Genomic DNA, 27,591 nt, shown 5'->3' with positions numbered 1-27,591 from the left:
CTCTTTTATCAGGAAAAAGGAGGAACGCTTTCTTTAAAGGCTATCAGACAACAAATTCTATACTTCATTAAGCAAGCTAATCCGGATTCAGTCCCTAAGGTTCATGATATCCGAGCAGTGGCTACCTCCACTAATTATTTTCATACTATGAATTTTGATGAGCTTAAGAAGTATACGGGCTGGAAATCTCCATCAGTGTTCAAACGCCACTATCTGAAATCACTGGAAGCTCTGAAGTTCCCTCACGGTGGCTGTAGGGAGCATTGTCCCTCCACCTTAAATTAACCTTTAATCCCTATCCTCTCCCCCGCCCGCCTGCCTCATTTACTTGCCCTGCCATTTTCTCCTGGACCAGACATGCTTCAGCCTGGCTCCTCATATTATGATGTATAATCTTGCGGTGTTAGTTTTTAAGTTTGCGACATGTTATATTTACTGTGATTTAGTTTTAAGTCCGGAGGTACCTTTATAAATTTTCTGTCGTTTATTTAGTTTTAGTACCTTCCCACTATAGTATTAATTATGTACATAGTTATTTCTCATGTCCTTTACTGTGATATTAATTGTATCCCTAGTTATAACTCAGTTTATCTGTCTATACCTTTGGTATTTAATCATGTTTTGGGGATAATTAAAACTATTTTCAGTAATAGTATTTTTATACGTTCACCTAACTGTTCGCTCCTTTTAGACTTTCACCAAAGCTTAGTATGATTCTCTGTCATGATTTTCACCGGCTGACACAGGACGAGAGCTCAGAAAAGGGATTTTGACAAAGGAAAAATCTATTTCTGAGGAGGCCCTGTGTCACCCAGTGACCCTCCCAGGATCTAGGTTTCCCTCCCCAAGTAGGCATACCAAGCTTGTGGGGGTGCTAGCCTGGAATGAGTACAGATGGCGCTGGGGTCGTCGGTTGGCAGGCAGGTGAGTGCGGGCGTTAGATCGGCTCCTCACGCCCGGGGTTTTGTCATTGGGATGTCTACAGAGTGCAGTCCTGTGGCAGTGACAACAATCACTCACCCTTATCTATACCGACGTCTATTTCATAATAGATGTTCGATCCGGGGGTAGTAACCCCAGCATTCCTGATAGCTTTTTTCTCTGGTATATTTAGCAATATCTATACCTAGAAATTCGTGCTTAATAAGAATTTCACCGGGTGACACAGGGCCTCCCTCAGAAATAGATTTTTGTTCATGACACTTACCTGCCAGATATATATATAGCTGTATTTCTCCGAAATCCGACAGAATTTCAAAACTCGCGGCACACGCAGTGTGGCCAGGTGGTTAGTACTCATTCCTGCTGCTGGGAGGCGGGAATCGGGAACCATTCCCATTTTCTATTCAGATTTTCTCTGTCGCCGGTACTGTCAACATCTGTTTTCAGTACCTCCGTCTTTGGATTTCGTAAAATCGTTATTTTTCACTTAAGTATTCGATTTGACTTTTGGTTTTTATCACGGCTGCATCGTGATTGATTGTGAATTGGCATACGCTTTTGTGGTCTGTTTTTAGATTTGATTTTGATTGCTCTTTGATTGATGTCTGGATCTAGTTCTGCTAGCTTCAGAGTATGTTGTGCGAATGAGTGTAAGGTGAGGCTACCGAAGACTTCGGTAGATCCTCACACTGTATGCACGAGGTGAATATTAAATGATCGCTGCAAGGAGTGTGAGACTTGCCGAATGCAAGCTGGAAGGTGTTTGTTGCCTATATCCGCAAGTTGGAGCGTCATAGGATCTGGAGGTATTCCTCCAGGAGTGCTAGTAGAGTAAGGATATTTATTCCTCTCCTGTAAACCCGAGCTTCTCGGGGAGAAAGCAATTAGATCCAAATTTAAGACGACAATTTGGAGCGGAAGGTGATACTTTCGCCTATGTTATTTTTGTCAAGTACTTGCTTCGGCAGTACTTATACTAAAATTGGAACGTTACTAATTATAAACACCATCCGTGCTCTGGAATCGAAAGTGATTTCTCTTTAAAGTGCAGTAAGTGTTGTGATCCCCCTAGTGCAGTGGAGGGGGCGTCAGATCGGCCGTATAATGCCTCTAGGCCTGGACCTCTGTCGGACTCCCAGGACTTTGGGAGTGGGCAAGTCGAAAGCCTCAAGAGGGTTACGCGGACCCCCACCGATCTGGCGTCCCTTCGGCAGGACCTGTTGACGTTTCTCAGGCTGCCAAGGATCGTGCTCGTGCACGTATCCTGAAGGTTTGCTTCTCGTCCTCCGAGGCGCCCTCCCGTACAAGGGGTGGAACTCTCGGAAGGACTCGCCGCCCTTTAGAGAAGCTTCAGAGAAGAGGACGCTTCACGTCCTCTTTCTCAAAAGCGTATTTTCGTCTTCTTTGAGTGTTTCGACGCTTTCCCATCGGCTGCAGCGTGACACTCCGCAGCAGCTATCCTGGACGCTTCTGTAGCTGCTCGTCAGGACGCCCCTCTCGCTGCCGTGCACGACGCTTGGATGGACGCTCATCAGGACGTCTCTTTGGTTGCTCGTCGTGACTCTTCAGAGCAATCAAAGACCGCTCGCTGGATCACCATCGTGGCGATCGGCTGCAGCCTGACGCTCCGCAAGCAGCTATCCTGGACGCTTCTGTAGCTGCTCGTCAGGATGCTCCTCTTGCTGCCGTGCGGACGCCTTCGGCTGGGCGCTCGTCAGGGCGCTCATCAGGACGCCTCTTTGGTTGTTCAACGTGACGCTTCAGAGCAATCAAAGACTGCGGGAATCGAAGCTCCCTTCTGCGTGTTGCACCGCCAGGTCTTCGTTCTCCTAAGGACTTGGGAGACTCTCTGGTTTCTCCCATTGAAGAGAGAAGTCTCTTGTGAGTCGGAGCCTGCAGACCTTGAGCAGCCTCCTACTTCTTCGTCTACGGACTTCCAGGTGTTACCCGGTCTTCTCAAGGACTTGTTTGGCGACAAGTTCAAACCCTCGGCTCCTCTCTCTCCTCCTTCGCAGTTAACTTCGTCCAAGACGATGAGAGCGCGGGGTTTGTTAAGATGACTTCGTCTCTGGCGACGAAGAAGGCCTTCAAGAAGGTTAACACCTGGATTGAGGAAAGGAAGACCCAAGGCAAGACTTCTTTTACCCTGCCTCCGTCCAAGCTTTGCGGCAAGGCAGGTTTGTGGTACTAGACCGGAGAGGACGTCGGCTCATGTGTTCCTTCGTCGTCCCAGGGGTCTTCGCTACCTTGGTCGACGCGCCTAGAAGGTCCTTCCTATCTGCAACCAAAGCGTCGTGGACTTTGTCGGAGACGGATCTACATTTGAAGGGACTTTTTCGTCCCATAGAAGTCTTTAATTTCCTGGACTGGTGTTTGAGGACTCTAGACATTTAGATTAGAAGTTCCTTCTCTATTAGCCTGAGGGAGCTGTCCAGCGTCTGGATCTGCTTGGACAAGGCTGTCAGGGATGACTAGGAGGAACTGGCTTCCCTCTTTTGTACGGGCCTCTTGAAGAAGAGGGCCTGGTACTGTAACTTTACACTAAGTCAGTTTCTCCGTCGCAGAGGGCAGAATTGCTGTTAAGCCCCGTTTGTCGAGCCATCTCTCCCCTGTCTTTGATCAAGGATCTCGCCACCAGGAAGGCCACTCAAGATCTCTTGGCCCACTTGTCAAACGCCCGGCAGTCCCTTTGTCGTCGTCGTCGGGTCAGACCTCCAGGAAACAGAAGCCCTTTCATAGAGGAGCTTCTTCCTATAGATCCTCTCCCCGAGGAAGAGGTCTTTCCAGGCGGAGCCCGCCTAAACCTAGGGGCAGAAGTGACCTGCAGCGCCTCCAGACGCCTGTAGGAGCCAGGCTTCTTTCGTTTGCGGGAGCCTGAGAGCAAGAGGGAGGACTCCTGGTCCTCCTATTTTCGAGAGAGAGGATGCAAGATCCCCTTCTCGACACGCCACATCTGTGCACGTCGCCCAGGATCTGTTGCCCTCTACCATCAAGAGAATCAAAAGCCCTTTTCGAGTTATTAGTGCAAATGCTCGAGAAAAAAAGCTGTGGAGCTAGTCCTGGAGTTGGACTCCCCAGGATTCTTCTGCCGACTGTTCCTAGTTCCGAAGCAGTCGGAAGGATGGAGATCAGTCCTAGATGTCAGCGGACTGAACCGCTTCATGGCGAAGGGAAGGTTCACGATGGAGACGTCCTAGTCTGTTCTAGGAGCATTTAGACCAGGAGATTGGTTGTCTCGCTGGACCTTGGGACGCTTTTTCTTTCACGTCCCCATACATCTCCAGTCGAGGAAGTTCCTGAGGTTTGTATCGGGGACGAGTGTTCCAATTCAGAGCTCTTTGCTTCGGGCTAAGCACAGCCCCTGTGATCTTCACGATCATCATGTAGAATGTGGCGAGATGGCTTCACTTAGCGGGCATACGTAATCTCGCTTTACCTGAACGATTGGTTCTTTCGAGCCTCTTCACAGTCAAAATGTCTGGAGGACCTGAAATCGACTTTGATGTTGACGAAGTCCCTAGGACTTTAGTAAACGTAGACAAGTCCCATCGGATCCCGACGCAGTCCTTAGTGTTCTGGGGATTCAGATGGATTCAGTGGCTTTTTGAGCTTTTCCATCCCGAGAACGTCAACTGCTTTGTTAGAAAAAGTCTCGTCTTTTCTAGGAAGGAAACATGCTCGGTGAGGGAATGGATAAGTTTGCTGGGGACCATTTCCTCGCTGGAGAAGTTTGTTTCCTGGGAAGACTTCATCTCAGACCGCTCCAGTTTTTCATGGCGGAGAACTGAATGGACAAGGAGGATCTGGAAGAGACCTTGAAGATCTCTCCTTTGTCAAGAATCACCTGAGGTGGTGGGTCGACCCCTTAAAACTGGCAGAAGGGGGTTTCTCTACGCCTTCAGAGCCCCGACCTAGTGTTGTTTTCCACGCGCCCAGGGAAGGATGGGGAGCAACACTAGGAGGGGAAAAGTGTCAGGCACCTGGAGAGGGAACAGGTGTCCTGGCACATAAATCTCAAAGAATTGGGGCTATCCTGCTGGCCCTTCAATTTTTCGAGAACCGAGTTTCAGGCCGGGTTGTTCAAGTGAATTCGGACAACACCACAGCTCTAGCTTACCTCAAGAAACAGGGGGTACTCGATCCCGTTCCCTGTTCACCCTAGCGAAGGAGATCCTGCTTTGGACACATGCACGGGGGGTCACGATCCTCACGAGGTTCATTGTGGCGTGGAGAATATCCTTAAGGACCTTCTCAGTCGGCAACATCAACTTCTACCGACCCGAGTGGACCCTTCACGAGGAGGTGTGTTTAGAACTGTGGAGGTTATGGGGACGTCCTCTAGTGGACCTCTTTGCGACGTCCAGGACAAAGAGACTCCCTCTTTATTGCTCTCTGTCCTAGACCCAGGAGCAGCAATAGACGCCCTCCTCTGGGACTGGAAAGGCCTCGATCTTTACGCTTTTCCTCCCTTCAAAATTCTGGGAGAAGTGATCAGGAAATCTTGGCGTCGGAAGGAACAAGGATGACTTTAATAGCCCCCTTCTGGCCAGCAGCGGATTGGTTCACAGAGACCATGACCTTCCTGGTGGACTTTCCAGGACGCTTCCCCTGAGGGTGGATCTTCTCAGGCAGCCTCATTTCGAAAGGTTCCACAAAAACCTCCCCGCTCTGAGTCTAACTGCGTTCAGACTATCACGAAGTTGGCAAGAGCAAGGGGATTTTCGAGAGCAGTGGCAAAGGCTATCGCCAGTGCCAGGAGACCTTCATCTGATGCGGTCTATCAGTCCAAGTGGGCTAATTTTAGGAAATGGTGCAGGAGCAACGGAATTTCCTCGACCACGACCTCTGTACCACAAATAGCAGACTTCCTGTTTCATCTCAGGCAAAAGAATAAACTGGCAGTCTCAACTATTAAGGGCTATAGAAGTATGCTGTCGGCAGTCTTTAGACACAGAGGCCTAGACTTGGCCGACAACAAGGATCTTCACGATCTCTTGAGATCCTTCGAGACTGTCAAGATTCCTCAACTCAGGATGCCTCCTTGGAATCTGGATGTTGTCCTGAAGTTCCTTATGTCAAGTGCTTTCGAACCTCTGTCTTCTGCTTCCCTCAAGAACGTGACTAGGAAGGCTGTCTTCCTAACTGCTCTGGCGATGGCAAAGAGAGTTAGTGAAGTTCAAGCCATTAGCAAACATATTGGCTTTAGGGGTCCCAATGCTGTATGCTCCTAAATCCTTTGTTCTTAGCCAAGAACGAAAATCCTTCAAACCCTTGGCCCAAGACTTTTTGAAATCAAAAGGTTTGTGACGGAGATTCTTGGACAAGAATCAGAGAGAGTCCTGTGTCCTGTCAGGGCTCTCAAGTTCTACTTAGCCAGGACTACAGAAACTAGAGGCCCATCGGACAGTCTGTGGTGTTCGGTGAAGAGACCTGATTTACCTATGTCTAATAATACCTTGGCATTCTTTTTAAGAAGCACTATTAGAGAGGCTCATTCTACCTGCCTAGACGGTGACATGAGACTTCTGAAAGTCAAGGCTCATGAAGTAAGAGCCACCGCGACTTCGGTAGCTTTCCAGAAGAATATGTCCCTTAACGATCTTCTGGGTGCCACCTTCTGGCATGAAGTAATTCAGTGTTCGCTTAGCATTACTTATGGATGTGAAGACAACATTTGAAGACTGCTCTTCGCTGGGACCATACGTTTCCGCAGACACAATGTTGGGGGAAGAGAGCAATACTCATCCTATCCTTTAGGGGTTAGGTAGTATCTTTTAATCTTGTTGTTGTATTTTTGGTTGTTGGGTGGCCACCGATGTGGACGTCCCAATTTTTAGCCTATGTTAGGTTCAATGGCTTAGATAGGCTCGGTCAGGTGGTTGGTCGTTGCTCCTTTTCCCTCTCAGTATGGTCGTATGATCTAGTCCTATTGTGGTCACGCCCCCGTGGACAGGTCATCTAGAACTCACCAGCTTTATAGGTCCCTACCTTGCTGGAGACTCTAGTAAAGCAGAAGCAGGCTTGGGTGACAGTAACCTCGAAGTCAGCTATGCTAACAGGTAAGGAACCAAGGCGTCAATTGCCTACATTTGTTTGTTTCCTAAATCCTATTCTGTCTCTTTCCACCTCCAATGGTGGGATTCAGCTATATATATATCTGGCAGGTAAGTGTCATGAACAAAATGATATTTTAATGATAAAATAAAGTTTGTTCATACTTACCTGGCAGATATATATACTTTAGTGCCCACCCGCCTCCCTCTTGAGACAGTGGCACTAGAAAATCTGAATAGAAAATGGGAATGGTTCCCGATTCCCGCCTCCCAGCGGCGGAATGAGTACTAACCACCTGGCCACACTGCGTGTGCCGCGAGTTTTGAAATTCTGTCGGATTTCAGAGAAATACAGCTATATATATATCTGCCAGGTAAGTAGGAACAAACTTTATTTTATCATTAAAATATCATTTTCCTTTGTCAAAATCCCTTATTAAAGCAGATAACAAATTGGAAATTACTGAATACATTCTAAGCAAGATGGATAAACTTGAGACACATGTTTTCCTGAGTACCATCAAGTTAGGGAACTCAGGTGTGAAAATCCATGGTCTCAGTTGCTATGTCAGTACCTGATGTTTGAAAACATTTTTTTATGGTCACCACCCTATTTAACATGATCCAATTACTCTAAATGATATCATCTATAATCATGTCAGTTATCCAAAACTTAGTAGAAAAAAAAAGTATGAGTACCTGTAATTACCTAGGAAGAGTAATTTTATACATGCACTGAACAGTGTCAACATCAGCCATACAACTTATCATTAGCTCAGAAAATTGCACCATTGTAGTCTGTTATGTCCTTAGTGGAGACCGTAGTTCCACCAGTGCTGAGGTAATTACAAAGAAGATACTCTCATTTCCAGTAGCTTTTGGATCTTAGGTAGTTCCCAGCTAACTAATATATGTACTGGTAGTATACTGTTTCCTAGGATTTTTAAGTCATTATGGACACCAGTTATCCTTCAAGGGAAAAACACTAATATTTGTGAATAAAGCAACTTCGTGACCTACGAGAAACTTAATGACAACAGTGCCAATTTTCGCCTTTTACCCATTTACTAATTTGTATAGTATGACTAATGATATGTTCTATTCTTTAATTAGATTTATTTAGGTCATCTTTGTCATTGGTATGATGAAAAAAAGTGTGGAGTTTTTTTACATACAGTATTTACGAAGTTCTAATGTTGTGGTTGGACAGGAAATTTCTTCTCAAGTAAATGCTCTGAAAGTACCCTTTTGATTAAACCCAGTTAATAATAAGTGTTTTCCCAGATATTAACACAGCAGAGAAAAGGAAATGAGGTGTTTTTGTAACTTGCAAAATGGCTAATTACAAATACAGTACAGTAATGGCTTTGTATAAAATAGTTATTTTATTTTAAAAAATCATATAATATTTTGTGTCAGTACTTTCTCCTTTATACCTAACTACTTTTACGCAGTATGATTTTGTTACCTTATCCACTTTCCAAATGTCTCTGCTCTTTTTCCCTTCCTAATACCTTCCTCATCCACTGGAATGAGTCACAGAAGTTCCATCATTTTATTGTGTACTTCAACGCTTTTGTAAAATAACAGGCTAAATTCTCTTAATATTTTTTCAGATGACAGGTATCCCAGCCCGAATACAAAATTGGTCTGTAAAGATTGTGGTTCTTCTTTCTCTTCATGTAAGGGTTTGAATGCTCATGGAAGATACTGTAAGCACAAAAAGAAAAATAATTATGAAGGTGAGTTTGAAATCAGTTTACTGGAATAATGATGTTAAGCAGACTATTATTATTATTCAGAAGATGAAACCTATTAATATGGAACAAGCCTACAGGGGCCATTGACTTGAAATTCAAGCTTCCAAAGAATAAGATGTTCATTAGGAAGAAGTAAGAGGAGGTAAAGGGAAATACATAAAGAAGAGATCTCACTTATTAAAAAGGAAAAAATAAATTAATAAATAGATAAAGTTGTAGTAAAATGCAAGGAGAATAGCATAAGGGTACTAGTGCATTGCATCTCTGCTTGAACTTCTGAAGTTCTAATTGCAAGATATCCTTTGGAAGGCTGTTTCACAGTCCAACAGTTTGAGGAATAAAGGACCTCTGGAACTGAGAAGTTCAACAGTGAGGCACATCTGGTTGCTCTCGGCAGGTAAAGGGGATCAGAGATCAGTTGTGATTGTGAAAGATCTGTGTTGCAACACAACTTATGAAAAGTGACAAACAAGAGACCATCTGTCTATGGTCCAAGTCATAACTGCTACTGTTAAGAAACAGAAACCTACCACCACAAACCCCTCTATCTAAAAGAGATGAATCTTTGGCAGAATCGGACACCCTTACCGGAGAACAATATTCTAGTGAAGGAACCACAAACGACCTAAAACAGGTTGCATTGATATATAAATATATGAGGCCATATGAACAATACCTGACTTTCGTGCGGCATTTGCTAAAACTTTCATTAGATGTTTCTGAAAAGTTAAATGTGAGTCAAAGGTTGCACCTAGAATAGTTAAAGCTTCAGATTCATTCAGCAAAGTTCCATCCACCTGAAAGGGAGGATGTGTGGGAAATCTGTATGAGATCAGCTAATCAATAGTGTTTTTTTTTTACAGAGACACCAGGTAGTAATATTTGGTAAAATTCTGAGTCTGCTAATCATTGCTGTTTTTGCTTTTTATTCACAATTTTGCTTCCTTTTGGCTGGTCAACTGTATGGAGATGGGAGGGCAGTAGATCTCTATTAAAATGTCTCTAATTTCCACTATATATATAGTCAGGGCACAGTTGCAAATTTGTGCAAGGTAGCATTGGTTTCAACGTGTAAACAACAATAATAATATTAAAAATATTAATAATTTTATCATTCAAGCCCATTATTAATAATTAGCTCAAATTCATGGTCAGTGGATTTTGTTGACAATTCTTTACCAATATAGAAAAAGTGTCTTTGTCGGGCAGCACTGCACTTGCATTTCGCACATCCTCAGGTTCCCAGCAGGTATCTGCCGTACATTTTGTTGTGTAGCGGGATGGTTCCAGGTTCCTGTTTTTATTGAATTTTGGCTGGACATTTCACTACAATTGATTAACCCAAACGCTTACTGGACGTACCATACACGTCGACTAAAATTGTCTGTTGGGTGCCAAGTGGACGATGGTACGTCGACTAAAAAATGGTTTTTAAATATTTGCGGAAAAATAATTATAGGCCTAGTTTTAAAGGTTTTAAATCACGTGCCTTGAGGGATGCTGGGAGTTCACGGATCACGCGGTTGTTTTGTTTATAAGCGCCACCCAGACGCCGCATGTGCGAATTTCTTCCTTCTCGCACCAGAAAGCATCAGCGCGCATCGTTGGAGAGCGATATCTTGACGCATCCGTGTTTGCAGAACTTTGGCGAATGTTTGCGTATTTGTGAGGCAACAGGACGTAGAATACAACAAAAATAAATCATGCTTTTAGCTTTTACCATTTTTGAAATATTTTCATATAAATAACGATAAATAGAAAAAATCAACCTTCGGTCAACTTTAACTCGATCGAAATGGTAAAAAAATGCAATTGTAAGCTAAAAAACTTACAGTCTAGTAATATTCAATCAATTTCCTTCATTTTGAAACAATTGGAAAGTCTCTAGCACAATATTTCGATTTATGGTGAATTTTTGAAAAAAACTTTTTTTACGTCCGCGCGTTACAAATTCATGCATCATTTTGTGGTAATATTTTCTCTGTGTTGCTTTAATCGTTTTACAATCTGTTATATACCAAAATCATTACCTTTAACTGTTTTGCTTACAGCGCGATTTGTATACAATTATATATGAGTTTTTTTTTCGCTGTCATATATTCCAATATTTATATATGATAATGATATTTATTTTCATTTCTGATGGTTGCATACTAAACTTCAGGCAATGAGAAAAAACGGAGCCAAAAATGAGCTTTTAATCTTAAAAACTAAGCGTGCTGTGATTTTTTGAAAAAAACTTTTTTCCGCAGCGCTTAGCTCCCAACGCCGCCGGCATACGGGAGACATTTTTGTAAATAGAGGCTCGGCGTTTAAGGGTTAATCTAATCTCTGCTTCTTGAACTAGGTAGCATTTATTATAAGTTAAGCTTCGTTTCTTAAAACCCGGAATGCAGTTGGACACAGCTATCCATATTTCTTGTTCCAGAATGATTTTAGCACAACACTCGCCTAAGACTCAAACAGTGGCTCGTGTAATGTCTGTAAAATGTTGCTTTCTATTGTTACTGTGCTTCAGTTCATTAACTTGAGAATGTAAAAAAATTTTGAAAATTCTCCAATATCTTAGGGCATTCCTTTGGGAACCAGTCGTCTGGCTATTTCAGAACCATTGATGGTGTAGGAGGGCATCTATTGAAGTCAGTATACCGTCTAGTGCTAACACTTAACGTAGGGTCTTCACAGGAATGGTACAACCTGCAGCCTTGTAGGCACACTTATTTTTATATATCTAGTGGTGCTGAGAATGTTGGGTGGTTGAAGAATTGATTTCAAAGATTTAATCGAAGACAGGAAATTTTTACTTAAATTTTATTGGGATTTATATATTATTTTCGGCTCTAAGTAATCATGTTTCAGGTAACCACAGTACTGTATAGTACTTTTGAATGAAAAAAGTGGTACTAGCACATTCTTGCTTTTACCACTGCAAGGCAGCTATAACCAAACCCATTCCCCGTGGTTTTTGCAATCCCTTTGAGAGTCAACAGTCTTTCTGTGCACTGTTATATAAACCCAGGTCTTTCACTGCTATCCCTATATTGGGAGACATTGTAGTTTACTCAAGTAAGATACTCAGTCCCACTTTATGCTGAGTTAAAGAAGATAGCGGGAGAAGACAGCAGCCATTGAATGTTCTTCATCATTTTGTCATGAAGGTTATTTTTATTACTCTTATAAGTAATTTACCAAACCTAAGAGTCATATTGCTAAACTCAGAAGATTGGCCCAAAGGATTTGTAAACAAGATGTGGAAATTAAGTGCAAGAAAAAGGTAAAGAAGGTGAACAGCTAAATGAGAGGATACCAAAGAGAAGAGATGAAAAGTAAAATGCAAAAGTAATTTAGTTGGGGCTGAAGGGACACTGTAAACAAGGTTTAAATATTATATAGTGCACTACGCAAGACACGATATAGGCAGTACTTCACATCATTACATGGAAAAAGATTGTTTTGAATATGAATGTTGATAAAGCCAGGAATAGAGATACAGTACTTGGTTATCTTCCATGTTTAACAGCTATGAGATGTAATTTGCAGATACCCATCATTTTTGGTATAGTAGATTCATTGATATGATAATGCCCAGGATTTGCCAGGGTATGTTTGTGCCTTAGGGACATATATATGATTTCATCAAGAATGCAGTGTAATGCAGAATATCACAGTGGTATTATAAAGTTTTGTTTTTATTTAAAAAATGTTTTACAGTACTATGTATTTTTATAAAAAAAATTGCATATAATATTCATTTGCAACAAGATGCAGTTATATTAACCAAAACCTCTTCCTTCTCTCTCTTATACATGTAGCAGAACCAAATCCTAGGCTCTCTACTAAAATTACAGCAAGACTTCCAGGTAACATTTTTCAGTTTTCCTACGTTGTTTGTATAATGTTCCATATTAAAGGATTTAATGTTTTTCATTTGTAATTATCTCTTCTAAAATAGATTAATTTGATCAGTGCAACTTTGTGTGACATAATGTTGAGAAATGTTGTATATGTTTGTGGTCATTACAGAGTCTACAGTATGCCATTTAAAAAAATTTTTTATAACGATTTAAATTTATTCTTTGTAAGACTTTAGTCATTCTTCTTTTTCACACAAAGGTGTGCCAGTTACACAGTGGCTGGCAGAACATACAGCCAGCTACAGCAGCATAAATCAAGGGGATGATCTTGACGAGTCTGAAAATAGTAAATCAAAAGTAGATGGTGCAGCGGAAGAGACTTGCGAATCAGTTGAGTATATCCAAGAAATAGAGGACAGTAGTGTCAGCCATGCTGTCTCAATTGATGAAGATGGCAGTATCACCTCACTTCCACTCTCACAGCTTGCACCAATACATATTCAGTTAGAAAGTAAGTTTATGCTTTAAATTATATTGTTTGTTACAGATTTGATTTGTAAGGCAGTCCCTGGGTTATGGTGGGAGTTCCGTTCCAGCGGTGTGACTTAAGTCGGAAATTGCTGTAAGTCGGATCTTAATATAATAATAATAATAATAGGGATAATAATCTCATTTATGGTGCTGTAATCCTAGTTACAGCCCCTAAGTCGGATTATGGTGCTGTAACCAGGAACTGATTTTTTGATGAATATATTGGAACAAGCGCCGTAAGTTTGGAATGCAGTAAGTCAGAGCCGCTGTAACTCGGGGACTCCCTGTACAGTATACAGTACAGATAATAAGTTGTTAGCAAGACCATTGATAATTATTTCTTCTGTGTCAGCCTTTTTTTTCAAGTGATATCTTGAAAATTATTGGATGATTTCAGCTAATTTATTTTTTGGGGACAAGCTTTCATTAAAGGCAGAATGCTTTCTAGTTTTAGTTTTCCTTTAGCATGGACCTTATAGTGTCAACCTTTCTATAGGAAATGCCAGCAGTTATGCATGATAACTTCTTGAAACTTGTTCAAGTATATTAGCAATATAGCCTGAAGCATTTCTCCCTAGCATTAGGTAAGATCTTTTCAAAACTATTTATGTATAACTCACCAATCTTTAACTGTCACCTGCAGGTGATTACATGGTGGTACTGAGCAATGGCAGTAGAGTTCAAGATGGGGCATCCACATCATTTCAAGAGAGAGACATACATCAGGTATGTGTGGAATGTACACATCAATATTGTCTTAGTTCAAAGTTACATGTCTAATAGTGCTACCATTTTTTTACATTACTGTTAGTAATTTTACCTTGGTTGTAGCTTTCATGATTTATCAGGAAATGGTATGTAGAAGTTGAAAGTATTCAAGGTGTTCTTTAGAAGTTTTTGGCGTACATCGGCCATTCCAAATGGTAAGTATTGTAACTAGTTCCTCACTTGCAAATGGTTAGGTTTGGCAACCATGTAGGTTAGTTTTAGTTGCATGTAGGATTTAGGAATAGTATACTGTAGTCGAATAGTTTCTGTGCCTTATTCTACCTTTACTAGGTCTCTAATGTATGTACAGTTCTTATTCCAGCGAAGCATATACAGCACAGTACATTTTACTGTAGTCAAATACTTAGGAGAATACAGTATCATTTTTTTTTATCAGGGCTTGGTAATTATAACAATAAGTCCAGCAGTCACTTGTCCAGGTATTTGTTAAAAGTGGCCTTCCTCTCAACCTCTCAAAATCTGTCATTTTTGCACTTAATTATTTTTATAATTTTTTCAATATTTATATTTTGTTAATGGTTTGTACACAGTTCTGCAAATTTCCTTAGTGGATATCTTTCCTTTGCAGACTGGGATTGATGTAAGTGCTTTGTTACTAATCTGCCAGTCTTTACATACACCTTTTATCCCTTGAATATCAGCTGATCATGGAGTATGCATTGCATGTTGTAGTAATTTGATTAATTATGTTTCATTTTTGTTTTAGTTGAATTTCTATAATTTTGGTGTGAGGTATAAAGTCAAATTTTGAGGCTACAGTTATTGCACTCTTATTACAGTTTTGGTAAGTGTCAGTATTTGGCACAAAGTTCAGTTACCTTGTTTTACTTTGCTCATGTAGTAAGATGAAGAAAATACGCTTAATCATAAAAAAATACAAAGTACCCTTTAAACAAGTTTAACAGTGACTGTCAGCACATCATGGAATTTGTACTGTATTTCAAAACATTGAATACATGACAGTAATTGTATAAGAAATCTTTAAAATCATCAAATCTGCTTGTAAAGTCATGGAAGCAAAGGATAGTATTTTGAAAATGAAGTGTGTGAGTTGTCTACAGTGTACAGTACCTTGGTATTTGTTTTGGTATCCGCTATTCCTTACACGTGATTTTTCATTCAATGTGAAATCTGATATTTTTTGGGGACCTCTGAGTCCCTTTGACCTTTCCAGCAAGTTAAAAAAAATCTAAAGGTTAAAGTTGGGTAAGTTGAGATGCTGCCTAACAAGGAATACAGTGACCATGCCATCCAACTTGCCACACTAAGATTTGTTGATAAAGCCTGTTGTAAGCATTGAATATTCTGTTACCTAGGAGGCAGTTATGCTCCACTGTACCAAACCTTTGGTATGTAGATTATACTAAAAATTGGGTCAGGCCTCATAAACGAAAGCTCAGAGTCAAGAACATTACAGCATCAAGAAACCAGCAGATTTTGTAGACCTAAATCTTTGTGAGGCACAGATATGTAAATCAAGATGTTATTGAAGTTAAAATACATGACAGATAATTAAAGAGGTTCTTTGGAAATGAAATTCCTCTCAAAAGCAAGCAGACTGCTTATAACTCATGTGAAAGTGGTTCGTCAGTTGGACTAAAACTAAAAACCAATAATACTCTATATTGCTAAACTTGCAACTGAAACTCTTACTAGAAGGTACATCAGGATCCCCTCTATACATGATTGCAGCATGGGAAAAGCAAGATTCTCATTTGAAGTATCTCTCTTCTTTGAGGACTCACAGCGACTACCAAAAATAGGTGTTTCCTATGTCAAAACCTGTTTTATAAAATTGTTACAAAATTGGGATTATTATTTTCAGACCTGAATTAGATTCTCATATTCCCTACAATGTCTAGTGTTCAGTATTAACAATTTACCCTTGTTTTTATTTTGTTTAGGTTGAAGTTGATGAACAGTCACACAACATTTCAGAAGAAGAGGCCTCAGAGCAGAGGATCACTTTAGTCCTTAATCCTTAAGAGCATTTATTGGTAAGGTTGTTCTTCACATTGTTTAAAACTGAGTAAAAAAATCATTTGAAAACTTATTTGATTTTACTGATGAATTTCTTAAAAATTTGCTGTTTTATTAGTATGTGTATATGAATATGTATATGTACAATCTGCATTTTAAGCATCATAATCCTGTGATGGTAACAGTTGCTGAATACTTGGTATTATTTGATAAATTCACTTCAGTTAACGACTCATAGCATTGAGATTTATTTGTCTCCTGTGTTCTAAAAATGTACAGTAACACCTTTGTAGAAGTGCCCTATTTTGTTAACACTATAGAGAGGTCACATATTTTAATATTCTAGAAAAATGATTGTGCACAAAACAGCTTACCATAATTTGCGAGTACAAATTATATTGTTTAAAGGTTATATATTTAGCCTAACCAAAAGTTTGTTGGGATCATTTCAGTAATATCAAATGTGACTGGAATCCTGTTCAGCTTTCAAAATTGCATATGCAAAAGATACATTCTTTATTAAGGCAAAACAGTTACGTCTGTAAATGTTTAGATGCTTGTTGAAGTATTTATATAGGATTTAGAGAGTCTGCAGGTGTCTCAGCATTAACTGAGGAAAGCTTGTTGAGAGCAAGGAACATGACTGATGAGCTATGCAGTCAGCTAACTAAATCTTAGTCACGTTTATTTTTTATTTTCTCAACATTTGTTAAAATCTTGGGATCTTTTGGAGAAGCAACTTAAAATTTGTTTACATGAGGTACTACAGTATAAATATATGTAGAGTAAATACCTGTAACATATATTTGAGCCTAGTACAGGTATTAAAGATATGTAAATATTACTTGATTGCTTCTATAACTTTGTATAATTATGTATACAACACTTCTTATCAAAATTAAATACAGTATTTTTGTAAATACCAGTGAAAATCAAAGGCTTTGAAATGAAGCTATGTGAATTTCATAGTTGTGTAAATATTTTTGTATTTGATAATAAATAAATCATGACTGTTGGTTTTCACTTTACCTGTAAGCATTTTCAGAATTGAATCATTAATGTTTAGAATACTATGCACAGTATTTCATCAGTGTTTGTAATCTTCCAATCTAATTTAGAAGTGCTCCCAGTTCGTCATGGTGTTGATGCCTCCCAGAATGGTAACCTAGTTGATAGTGAAGAGAATGCACTATTTTTGAAGACAAAAAGTGACTTCAAGATGCCAGCAAGCATGGCAAAATAGCCAAGACTAGTGTTATGTTCTTTCTGGAGGACAGAATAAGGAAAAGCATTAAGAAGCAAATTATATCAAAATTTCAGCCGCAGTGGAAAATCTGAACGAGTAATAGAAACAGGAAGAAAATTTCTTTTAAAACCACTGAACTTCACAAAGTTTTAGTTCGCTGCAGTCTGAGGTACAGACCTGATCTGCATTAATAGAGTCTGTCATAATTAAACAAAGTTGAGAACAAGCTAAGAAGAAATGGAAAGTAATTAATGCAACAAAAGTTATGGTATCAACGAACTCTGAAGGTCAATGATAAAAAATCTAAACAGAATTTAGCTTCTCACACCAAAGCCCTCTCATACAGCTATCTAGCTTTAGACACTCATACACACACACATGTATCTAAATAAGCAACAAAAATGTTTGCAAACTTCCCAGACAGACTGGTTTACTTATCTTCAAAGCCTAATATTCACATTCCGTACTTGAACTAGTGCCCCTCAACATGGAGGAAGGGGATCTCTCACTCTATGTGGATGCCATTGCTGTGTTAATGTGGATCAATACCAAAATACCACAGCCAACACTTTATGTGTCTGCCATTAAAGCTGGAAATGAATTTTGCCCAGTGTATGAAGACTTGACATTTGTGATAATGGATCATTCCTGAATCGTTTTCATAAGTCAGCAACAGAATCTGAAGTTTATTAAATAAGATGACACTCAAAATTAGGAAAGGCATGAAGATGAGGAAGTCATTCACTGTACTCCTGTGGATTGTATGGCTGTGACTCAAGTATTTTAAAGTGGGAGTTTCCAGTGGAGGTCATATGCACTGGCAAGATCAATGAATAGCAGTTTTTGCTGCTTATCCCTCCCAGAAATTAGTCTTTCATTCCCAACGTTAAGGCTTTTCCCCTAATGGGGAGATAGCTGGAGAGAAGCCAAAGCTAAAATCATTGCCTTATTTTCACACTAACTGCTGGATTATGAATGGTCCCTCTGTGCAGTAAAACTTCCTCAAGATTATCTGCTTCACATACCTATTCAGAAAGCTCAAAAGTAAAGCATTAAGCTCCCTATACACACACACACTCTGGATTATTCACCCCAATCTTTCATGCACCTCTGCCCTTCCATTCCAAAACCTCTTTCACATCTCATACCCTTTCAAGGTCTAACTTTTTTGTACCCCTAACACTTATTAATAATAAACTATTTTCACCAAGCTATCATTATCCATTCTTTCCACATGACAGAACCCTCTCAAAATACTATGATCTTGTACTTTCAAAACACTACCCTTTACACCACTTCTACAGAACTCTACATTTCTTGCCCTATTAAGTCTGCTTAAGCTTCATGCACTGCACAAACAGCAAATCTCAACAGCTTCAACACTTTTTCCTTTCCATAAGGAAAAGTTGGTTTAATAGTCCAAGCATACATTCCCACCTGCCTTTTGCACACACCCTGCTATCTTGCATGCTTCACCTATCTTCTCTTCCCTCATCCTCCCCATAGGGGTAGCGGAGTCAGTGCACCTCATACGGTGCACTTTAGGCATTACTTAAGGTTCTTTACAACGTCCCTTTGGTCCCCTAGCTGCAACCTCTTTCATTCTGTTTACTGTACCTCTGTTCATATTCTCTGTCTTCCATCTTACTTCCCACTCTCCAAACAATTGTTTCATAGTGCAGCTGCGAGGTTTTCCTCCTGTTACACCTTTAAAACCTTAATTCTCAATTACCTTTTCAGCGCTGAATGACTTCTTAGGTCCCAGAGCTTTGGCCTTATGCCTAAATTTTATATTACATTCCATCCTACCATCATTCATTCATTACATTTAGTCCCAAATAAACTTATATGTAAAGAACATTGCCATTTTTCCACCAATCATATTAACATTCACTTCACCTTCGTGGTTTTCATTTACCCTATAGCTTACTCTGACATTTAGTCTCACTTTCTCTTCACTTGTCCCCAGTCAGTATAAAATCATCTACAGACATCATCCCTTTGTACTCCATTCACCATTAATTTTCCCCTGCAACTTTGCCACATTTAGTGTACTTTCTCTGACTTCTTGCATCAACCTATCATAACTTTTTAGGAGGGTAGTGACATCAGTAGGCCTACACCTTACATGGTGCAACCTAGGCATTACTCCATGGCTTATCTGAAAGAATCTGGTTATTTTAATGAGATATGATCTTGGTATATTAAGTAACTATTTTAGTCATATTTTATATACTAAATATATATTTTGAACATAAAAGTTTAATATATATTTATTTTTGCTGGTTCTATCCAAAATCATTCTTAATTTTTACGTTCATAATTTCAGCACTGAATTTTACTAGTATGTCATCATTCACCTATTCATTATCAATCATATCATTAACTTATATCTTTCACCATCATTATGGCGCTGAATAATCCTGATGGGTTCCGGAGCTTGGTCTTCAAGACCTAAATTTTATAATCAATCAATCAATTCCACGTAGGGGTTAGCGCCGCCAGTACACCTCATGCGGTGCACTGTAGGCATTATTACTTAAGGTTCTTTATAGCGTACCTTCAGCCCCTAGCTGCAACTCCTTTTGTTCCTTTTACTGTACCTCTTTCAAATTCTCCTTCTTCCATCTTACTTTCCACCCTCTCCTAACAATTGTTTCATAGTGCAACTGCGAAGGTTTTCCTCCTGTTACACCTTTCAAACCTTTGGTGTCAATTTCCGTTTCAGTGCTGAATGACCTCATTGGCCTAGTGCTTGGCCTTTGGCCTAAACCCTAAATTCAGTTCAATTCTAGGCATTACTAAAGGTTGTTTGCAGTGTTCCTTCAGCTCCTAGCTTTTATACTTTGCCTCCATTATTGATTCCCCTCTACCATCTTGCTATCTAACTACTCCAGTGACCTCTTTTCACCCTCTTAAGAATGGAATGGATGAAAATACCCCAGTGCTTGGCTTTATTGCCTAATTCTCACGAATCAAACTATCCATAAGATATTAAACGTTCAAGGACGGCATAAAGCACCTTCGCCTTATGCTCACTTTCACCTCAAACCGGTTGCTCTCCCACTTATATATATTGTGACGCAAGCTCTTAATAACTTCTCTTTTCACAATTTTGCATTGTCTATTGCAAGCTTGGTGCAATCCCGAACTGCAGTTATTCTTGTAACGTAAAATGCATTTTTCGATGTTTATATACACTTCCATCTTTACACGGAGGTTTATTTTATATAAAATACACAAGTCCCTCATTATCATATACCAAGCCAGGCAGATGCTCCTTTAGCCGAAGGAAAGAGCGAAGGGAAGTCACCCCCCTCCTCCAATCCCCCATTCCAGCCCAGAGAGCAGTCACCACGCTTACTTTTTCTTTTAACTGCCTTGTTGTTAACTGTCTCAACTACCGAGCTCCTGTTTTAGAAATTTCTCATCATATTTATGAGTATTTTATTAACGCATAAGTTTCGAAACTTTATTAAGAAGTCACGTTCTTTAATACTTTCAATCCTAAGTATTCTCGTGGATCACCTTACAGATTTCTTAATGTAGTAGTAATAGTTATTTGCAGCGTCCCTTCGGCCAAGCTACACGCACCTTGTGGTCTTTTCCTTTTACTTTACCTCATTTCGGCTACCTCTCTTCAATCTTTCTGTCCAACCTACCCAATTGTTACTTCGTAGTTCTTGTAATTCATCTGATTTTTTTTTCATCTCTTCATCCGGCCGTCCAAATTCCCTCTTTTCACTGTCTTAGCGCTGAATGGCTGAAAGTGCCTGAATGCTTGGCTTCATAGCCTAATTTTCATAAATAACTCAGTAAACCAACCCCATAACTTCTGCAGGCAATATCCTCAGGGGAGCATCTTTCTCGTCTTACCAAGGCTTAGCTGTTCTCGACAAAATACGTAAGAAATTTTTATTGTTGCTAATAACTCCTAACCATTCGCCAGTGTGGTCCATTAGTCTAAACTTTCCATTTTCAGTCAGCTTCTCTTGCTGGCTTACTTTAAGCTCGTTTACGGACCCACTTATATCTTGTTTTATTAAGATAGCAGAGTATCAGATCCGATTCATTTGTATGTTGTTTTACTTCGTTTATCAGCCACCGTTTGTTTTTCACACTTCATTTCGCGTCAATATTTCTTACATTTATAAGCAATGTCTCTCTCTAGGCCTTGTTTATGAACTCGGATCTTGAGGGTTTATATGTCTCATTTAGGTTCTATTTTACCGTCACAACTGTTCGTCCAGTTATTAACAATAGTAAAAATATAGTTAAATACATGCATTCATTCTATCTCAGTTATTTTTATTTTTTCCTGTACTTTTATGATAATTTTATTCTGGCAGCAATGTTGTAGATAGCTAACGACAAAACTGTATATAAAAAATATGCTACTTTTTACGTAAATACACTTTATTATTATTCAGAATGTAACTGCTGTCCGCTTCACAATAAACACTGTAATCATAGCAAAATATTTCAGTTCTAGGACATATCAAAATATTTCCTTTATACGAGAAATACTTTGATACGTGAATCTAAATCTTTATCTTTGTGTTGTCACAGTATTTACTGTGAACTGGCAAGGTGTTACGTCACTTCTGTTCCTTTACTCGAACGTAAGTAACGTAACAAATTATATCACTTTGAAATCACTCTTGGTAATAAAGGGGGCAATTATGTGAATGTTAGGGTGGTGGGGGTGGGGACGAAGGTGGGGATATGATTGGGGGCGGGGCAATGATACGAGGCAAAAGGGTAAGGCAAAATGATAAGGCCTCAGTGTGTTGGGAACCTCCGTGTTTGTCGGGTGATCGCTGTTCCGCTCCGCTGTTGTGGTTCTCGCGTGGCATTGTGTGTGCGTGCGTCCATTATTCTTAATTTTCTATCAAGCTTTGTTTTTAAAATTATATAACCTGGAATTACAATCGACAAAATTTGTGCGAATGGCCGAATATTATTTTTAGGGTGCCTCGGGTTTGTTTATTTTTTTATATAAGAGAAATTGTTTATTGGCTTCTGTGAATATTTGGATCAAACAAGTGATTTGAATTGGTGAAACTTTGTGTGATTAATGTGAATGTTATCAGGACACGCTCAGCTTTGTGTATTTAATATAAATATTACCAGGACACGTTGAGCTTTGTGTATTTTAAAATAGATATTACCAGGACACTGGTAACCCAACTGGTGGAATTGCGAAGAATGAACTGATAACGATAAGCTTTCCTGGTTATCTTATTTGTGTGTGTCTCTGTGTGTGTTTTTATTAATGTGTTACGTGAATATGGTCTACAAACAAAGTTGAAACTTCATCTGAGTAATTTTCAGTTTAAAAAGTTTCAATTTAAAAAGATAAAACCTAAAAAATCTTGATTTCTGAAGAGCGACAGTTGGCTGAAGCGAGTTCTCACTCAACCAGGCATAGGCCTGTAATTTATCAAAACGTTTATTTATAATTAACCTTGAAATTTTCAGTGCATTACAGTTTGTAAACATGACAGTAAGCGTGACAGTTAAAGTTACACAGAGAAAAGCCTTAGTGTGAAGTACCAGAGTGATCGGATCGAGATAAATATATTAATTACTACTGGATCTTAATTATCGTTAGGGGTATTACAAGCCTGTCATTGTAACGGCATACCGCAAGGTGATGGTGAAACGCTGTGGGCCCAGAACATTTTGAAAGCTGATAATTAAAAGTTAATAATAACTTGGTTTCAATTCAAGTCTGATTGTTCCAGTCTAATAATAATAATTCGGATTGCCTTTGGGATTATGTGGATCGTGTAGTTCATTGCGTAGACCATTACTAAACTCAGTTTTACCCTTTCGCTTCTAAACTCTCTTTAGTCATTGCGAAAGCTTCTCTACACAGCAGCATGTCTTCCATCTTCAATAAGTTCAGGAAGCATAAAGAAGGTCAGTACTGTAACTCGTTGATGATGTGGTTTTTATTTCAAGAAAATCGTTGATAGTTTGGTTTTAATTTCACAAAACTCTTTGAAAATTTGGTTTTAATTTAACAAAACATTGATAATTTGGATGTAATTCACAAAACATTGATAATTTGGTTTTAATTTCAGTTTGGTTTTAATTTAAAAAACTCGTAATTTGATAACAAAACATTGATATTTGGTTTTAATTTCACAAAAACTGATAATTGATAAAAACTTTAATTTTTTAATTTCACAAAACTCATTGGTAATGTTTTTAATTTCAAGACACCCATTGACAGTTTAGTTTTAATTTCACAAAACTCGTTAATAATTTGTTTTAGATTTTAATTTAATTTTCACAAGCACTTGTGTGTGTGTGTTTTATTAATAACCGTACTACTTATTTAATATATAGTACTTGAAATATACGTTCGTGTGAAAACTTTTTTGACATAGTTAAAAACAGTTTAAATTTTTTTATTTTATTTTAAAATCCAATAATTACCACCATACAGTTAAATAGGCCTAAGAGAAAGATTTCTATTCATACCATACCCTTTATTCTTTTGAAAGATTGTTTAGATTCGTGTGCAAAACATGTTGAGTTGTAGTTAAGAATAGTTTTTGTTTTTAAGCGTACAGTATTTACATTATTTTGATATAAACCACCATACAATTAAAAAAAAAAGAGGAAAAAATTCTATTCATACTATACAACATTTTAATATATATATATATATATATATATATATATATATATATATATATATATATATATATATATAGTTCTAAGATTTTGTTTTCTCTTGAGAATATTATCACGTTTTCTGTTTTACATTTTACGTCTTTTTCTCTAAATTAATATCGATGCGTTACGAAGCATTCATGCAGATCTCAAACTCTCAAACAGTTCCTTGTTATATGCCTACTGAAAATTCAGCCTGGGTTATTCGTGGTCTGAGATAGGAACAAGAGCCCGTGCTTAAAAATCAGTAACATTCGAAAATTGTTTGAAATAAAGGGTATATAGCCATAGACGGTGCGTGGAACTTAAGTAAAAATCCACAATTATGCAGTCTGTGGGAGCAAGGCTTTTAGGCCTATATTTCAAAATACAAAAATGATTAAAAATAGGAGCTGTCGACATTTTTAATCATTTTTGTAATTTGAAAAATACAGCCTTGCAGGTTACAGAATTGTAGATTTTTACTGATTACAGAATTACGATATTTATTGATGCACCATAGGTTGGAATTATTGATGACCATAGGCAGATCCGGCATCCCATCTTTAAAATACGCACGTAGAGTGGATTGTCGTTTCCATGTTAATGCACTGTAACTGCTGAATCGTGGATGAACCTCACATACATTAAAATTCTTACAATGTTAGCAGCTTCATACACTGACGTGGAAAGTTCACCAGCAATGCGCCATTTATGATTTTCTCGTTTCCTGGACCATAGTCCTTCTTTCAAACATCGATGGGCCTAGAACACTTTTTCATCACCTAAAAACTATAAGGTTTTTCGTTAAAGTATATAGTACTTCACCTACTTTTCCACTTGAGCAAATTGTCCCAGAGCATTTTATTCTATCTTTTTCGCCTCCCTTAGCCATTTTACAATACTTATAAGTTTATCCAGATTTCCTTCAGTTTTTTTACGCCATTTATAAGCCTACGTCGTAAATGGTGCATTTAAACAGGTTCAGTTTTTCTCTTTATTCTTATACTGTCAACATCCACGGACCCTGAAATTGCGTGCAGTGCAGTACTGCTATGTAGGCCTACACACACACACACACACATATATATATGATGTGTGTGTTGTTTGTATCTATACACAAGAGTCGTGTGTATATACTGTACATAGGCTCTATTCGTATAGACACGGGCACGTCTTCGTAGCTTCCTCTTTGTCGAACTTTTCCGCGGCACTCGGATTGCATCCCTTTAAAGGACGGTTTTTTTTTTTTTCTATCTGCCCACTTGAAATATTATAAAGGTCCACAGTCATCTTTATGTCGTTCTTTTCGGCACCGGTAGTCGTCTGAAACACCACAGGGGGAAAAGGAAAGGCGAGCTCGTTTTGGGAGGAACATTTTATTCCTTCCCCCCAAAAAACCCGGAAGGAGAGTTCCGTATTTGATTCTTTTATTTTTCGTTTAAAATTTTTATGCTGAATATGCTGTCTTATTTATCTGTTCGTTTACTCAGTGTTTTTGGGTTGTTCTGTTTAGATTTGGTCGATCTTTAGCCTGTTTCTGAGACAGTCCTCTGAAGCAATACGGGCATAGGCCTAAACAGAATTGGTTTGAATGATGTTTCGGCTGCCGAGCAAATATTGGAAGGAGAGGGTCAGTAAAAAAAAAAAAAAAATGGTGGGGGCGGGGGCGATTTTGGTGTTTATGAGCATTTTCACGTAATCCGTCCTATGTTTATTTGAACGATTCGTTCCATTTTCAATTCAAGTTTATGAACGAATCCTTCGGAAGGGCATAGTGAGCTTAGCAATGTGACATTTAGACTCGTTTAAAGTACATTGCCCATGGCGTTTATATTCACTAGGTTGATAGGGAACACTTATTGAAATCGATAAAACTGAGTAAGTTTACGATCTAAACACACCTGTTAATGAAAGTAGTACTAGAAATGAACTCTGGGTTATTGGCGTTCCAAAAATAAGATATTAGTGTCACTGGCCTACTTCCCTTCCAATGCTCTATAAGATTTTTGTTTTCCCGCCCATGGTGATTTCTTATAGGCCTAATGATCCTTCTGGTGTGTGACCGGGTGTTATTGTCAGTGAAAAATTATCCATTGCTGATTTCATAATTGAAATTGCGCTGAAGGAATAATAGCGTAAGCGTTCGTTGTTCCCGTCGCAGTGCTTTAATTCACAAAACGTTAAAAGAAAATCTTTTGTAAGCGTTGATACGAAAGCACTGGAAATGGCGCGATTGTTCGTATCGAACACTTGTCTGCCTCTACTGAACTGTGAAACCAGCTGGGTGTCGTAAGGTCATTTGCTGGGTTTGCTGTTGCCGTGAAATGCTGCAGGATATTGTTGTGTTACTGCCTTTGACTTTTGTTGTTTCCTTCTCTCTCTCTCTCTCTCTCCATAGTTTTTCTCTCTTGTGATTTATTGAATGTTCTCTTCATAGTTTTTACTGATTTATTGAAAGAATGCTGTCTCTCTCTCTCTCTCTCTCTCTCTCTCTCTCTCTCTCTCTCTCTCTCTCTCTCTCTCACACACACACACACACACACACACACACACACACACACACACTACTAATTTGGGAGAAGCATACTATCATCTTCCATGGTGATGTTTTTCATAGCTGATATTTTATTTGACGTTTAGAACATCAGTTTTTCATTGTTGATATTTTATTTGACGTTTATAACATCATTAATCGTTTCTAAATCGTGTTTAGATTTTTTAAAAATCCATTTCAGTCTAGGCGCAAAGTTGCCACACAGGAGATTTTCTACTTTTTTTTGACGGTACCATTTTGTTTATACGGATTCATATTTCGTCTAGTTGGATGTGAAAAACTGGTGGCAAGCATATTGAGTCATATTTTGCCAGCTCGAAATGTAATTTCAAGTTAAATACAATAGTTGCATTGCTGAAATTCTGTATATGCCTAGAGATTTATGTACAGTATAAGTTATTTAACGAGTTGTTTTCTGGTTTTTTTTTTTTTACTTGGTAGTTAATGTAGCTCTAAAAGTGGGTCTTTTCTTTTGCGATTTTTGTGGCATTACCTCCGGTTATGTAGTTCGCGACGTATTCTCATTACCCAATGACTGTTTCGTTACCGTCTGTCAGTAGGACAAGGCAGTCGCTCGGCCGTCACGCTCATGTGTTATTGTTCAGTAGGATCTTTTTCAAGGTTCAGAGTATATATTGTTTAGTTTATGTTTTATTGAAAAGAAACGATGAAAGTCTTTGAGTTGTTACTTAGATTAATAAAGCCACAAATTTCGTTGTGTACTGTGGTTCATGTTTTGACCATGTTCGTAGGCCTAATAGGTAATGATATTATTATTATTATTATGCTACAATGGAGACATGTTCTTGCTATAGTTATAATGGGAGGGCAGTTATACATTGCAATTTTTCGCTATAGAAAATTATTCCAAGATTTGGAATTGATTCCCTTTGCAGCTGTTAACTGAATTTTATTGCATCTGTTTTGTATCAGATATTGGATCCGTCTGTTAAAATGTTTCTGTGTACTTTACTATTATTGTTCATAAAGCGGATAGTGTCAGTTATCTGCCCCGTGAAAATTTGCATTTTTTAGTTTTCTATAAAAGAAAACTATTTTGCCGGCTTTGCCTGTTCGTCCGCACTTTTCTGTCTGCCCTCAGATCTTAAAAACTACTGAGGCTAGAGGGCTGCAATTTGGTATGTTGATCATCCACCCTCCAATCATCAAACATACCGAATTGCAGCCCTCTAGCCTAAGTAGTTTTTATTTT

The 27,591-nt window shown here is 38.8% G+C and overlaps 1 protein-coding gene and 1 long non-coding RNA gene across 4 annotated transcripts in view; both read left to right on the top strand.

Moving 5' to 3' along the window:
* Positions 1-16,920, top strand: part of LOC136833994 (zinc finger protein ZFP2-like) — a 42,157-nt gene extending 25,237 nt beyond the window's left edge. Inside the window, exons 12-16 of one of the 2 annotated variants that reach the window (XM_067096280.1) lie at positions 8,612-8,737; positions 12,571-12,615; positions 12,869-13,120; positions 13,784-13,866; positions 15,834-16,920. In XM_067096280.1, coding sequence (XP_066952381.1) covers positions 8,612-8,737; positions 12,571-12,615; positions 12,869-13,120; positions 13,784-13,866; positions 15,834-15,914 — 587 coding nt within the window. In that variant the 3' untranslated portion in view covers positions 15,915-16,920. Of the gene's footprint in view, positions 1-8,611; positions 8,738-12,567; positions 12,616-12,868; positions 13,121-13,783; positions 13,867-15,833 lie in introns of both variants that reach the window. The other variant, XM_067096279.1, reaches the window with a different exon arrangement.
* A 5,026-nt stretch (positions 16,921-21,946) lies between these two features.
* Positions 21,947-27,591, top strand: part of LOC136833878 (uncharacterized) — a 135,525-nt gene continuing 129,880 nt past the window's right edge. Inside the window, exons 1-2 of one of the 2 annotated variants that reach the window (XR_010851607.1) lie at positions 21,947-22,016; positions 22,637-23,080. This is a non-coding gene — a long non-coding RNA (uncharacterized lncRNA). The remainder of the gene's footprint in view (positions 22,017-22,636; positions 23,081-27,591) is intronic. The other variant, XR_010851608.1, reaches the window with a different exon arrangement.

Source organism: Macrobrachium rosenbergii, chromosome 52, assembly GCF_040412425.1.
Source record: "Macrobrachium rosenbergii isolate ZJJX-2024 chromosome 52, ASM4041242v1, whole genome shotgun sequence".
NCBI classification, from domain to species: Eukaryota; Metazoa; Arthropoda; class Malacostraca; order Decapoda; family Palaemonidae; genus Macrobrachium; species Macrobrachium rosenbergii.
The sequence above is the reverse complement of the archived record's forward strand: the minus strand, read 5'-3'. Positions and strand labels throughout refer to the sequence as shown.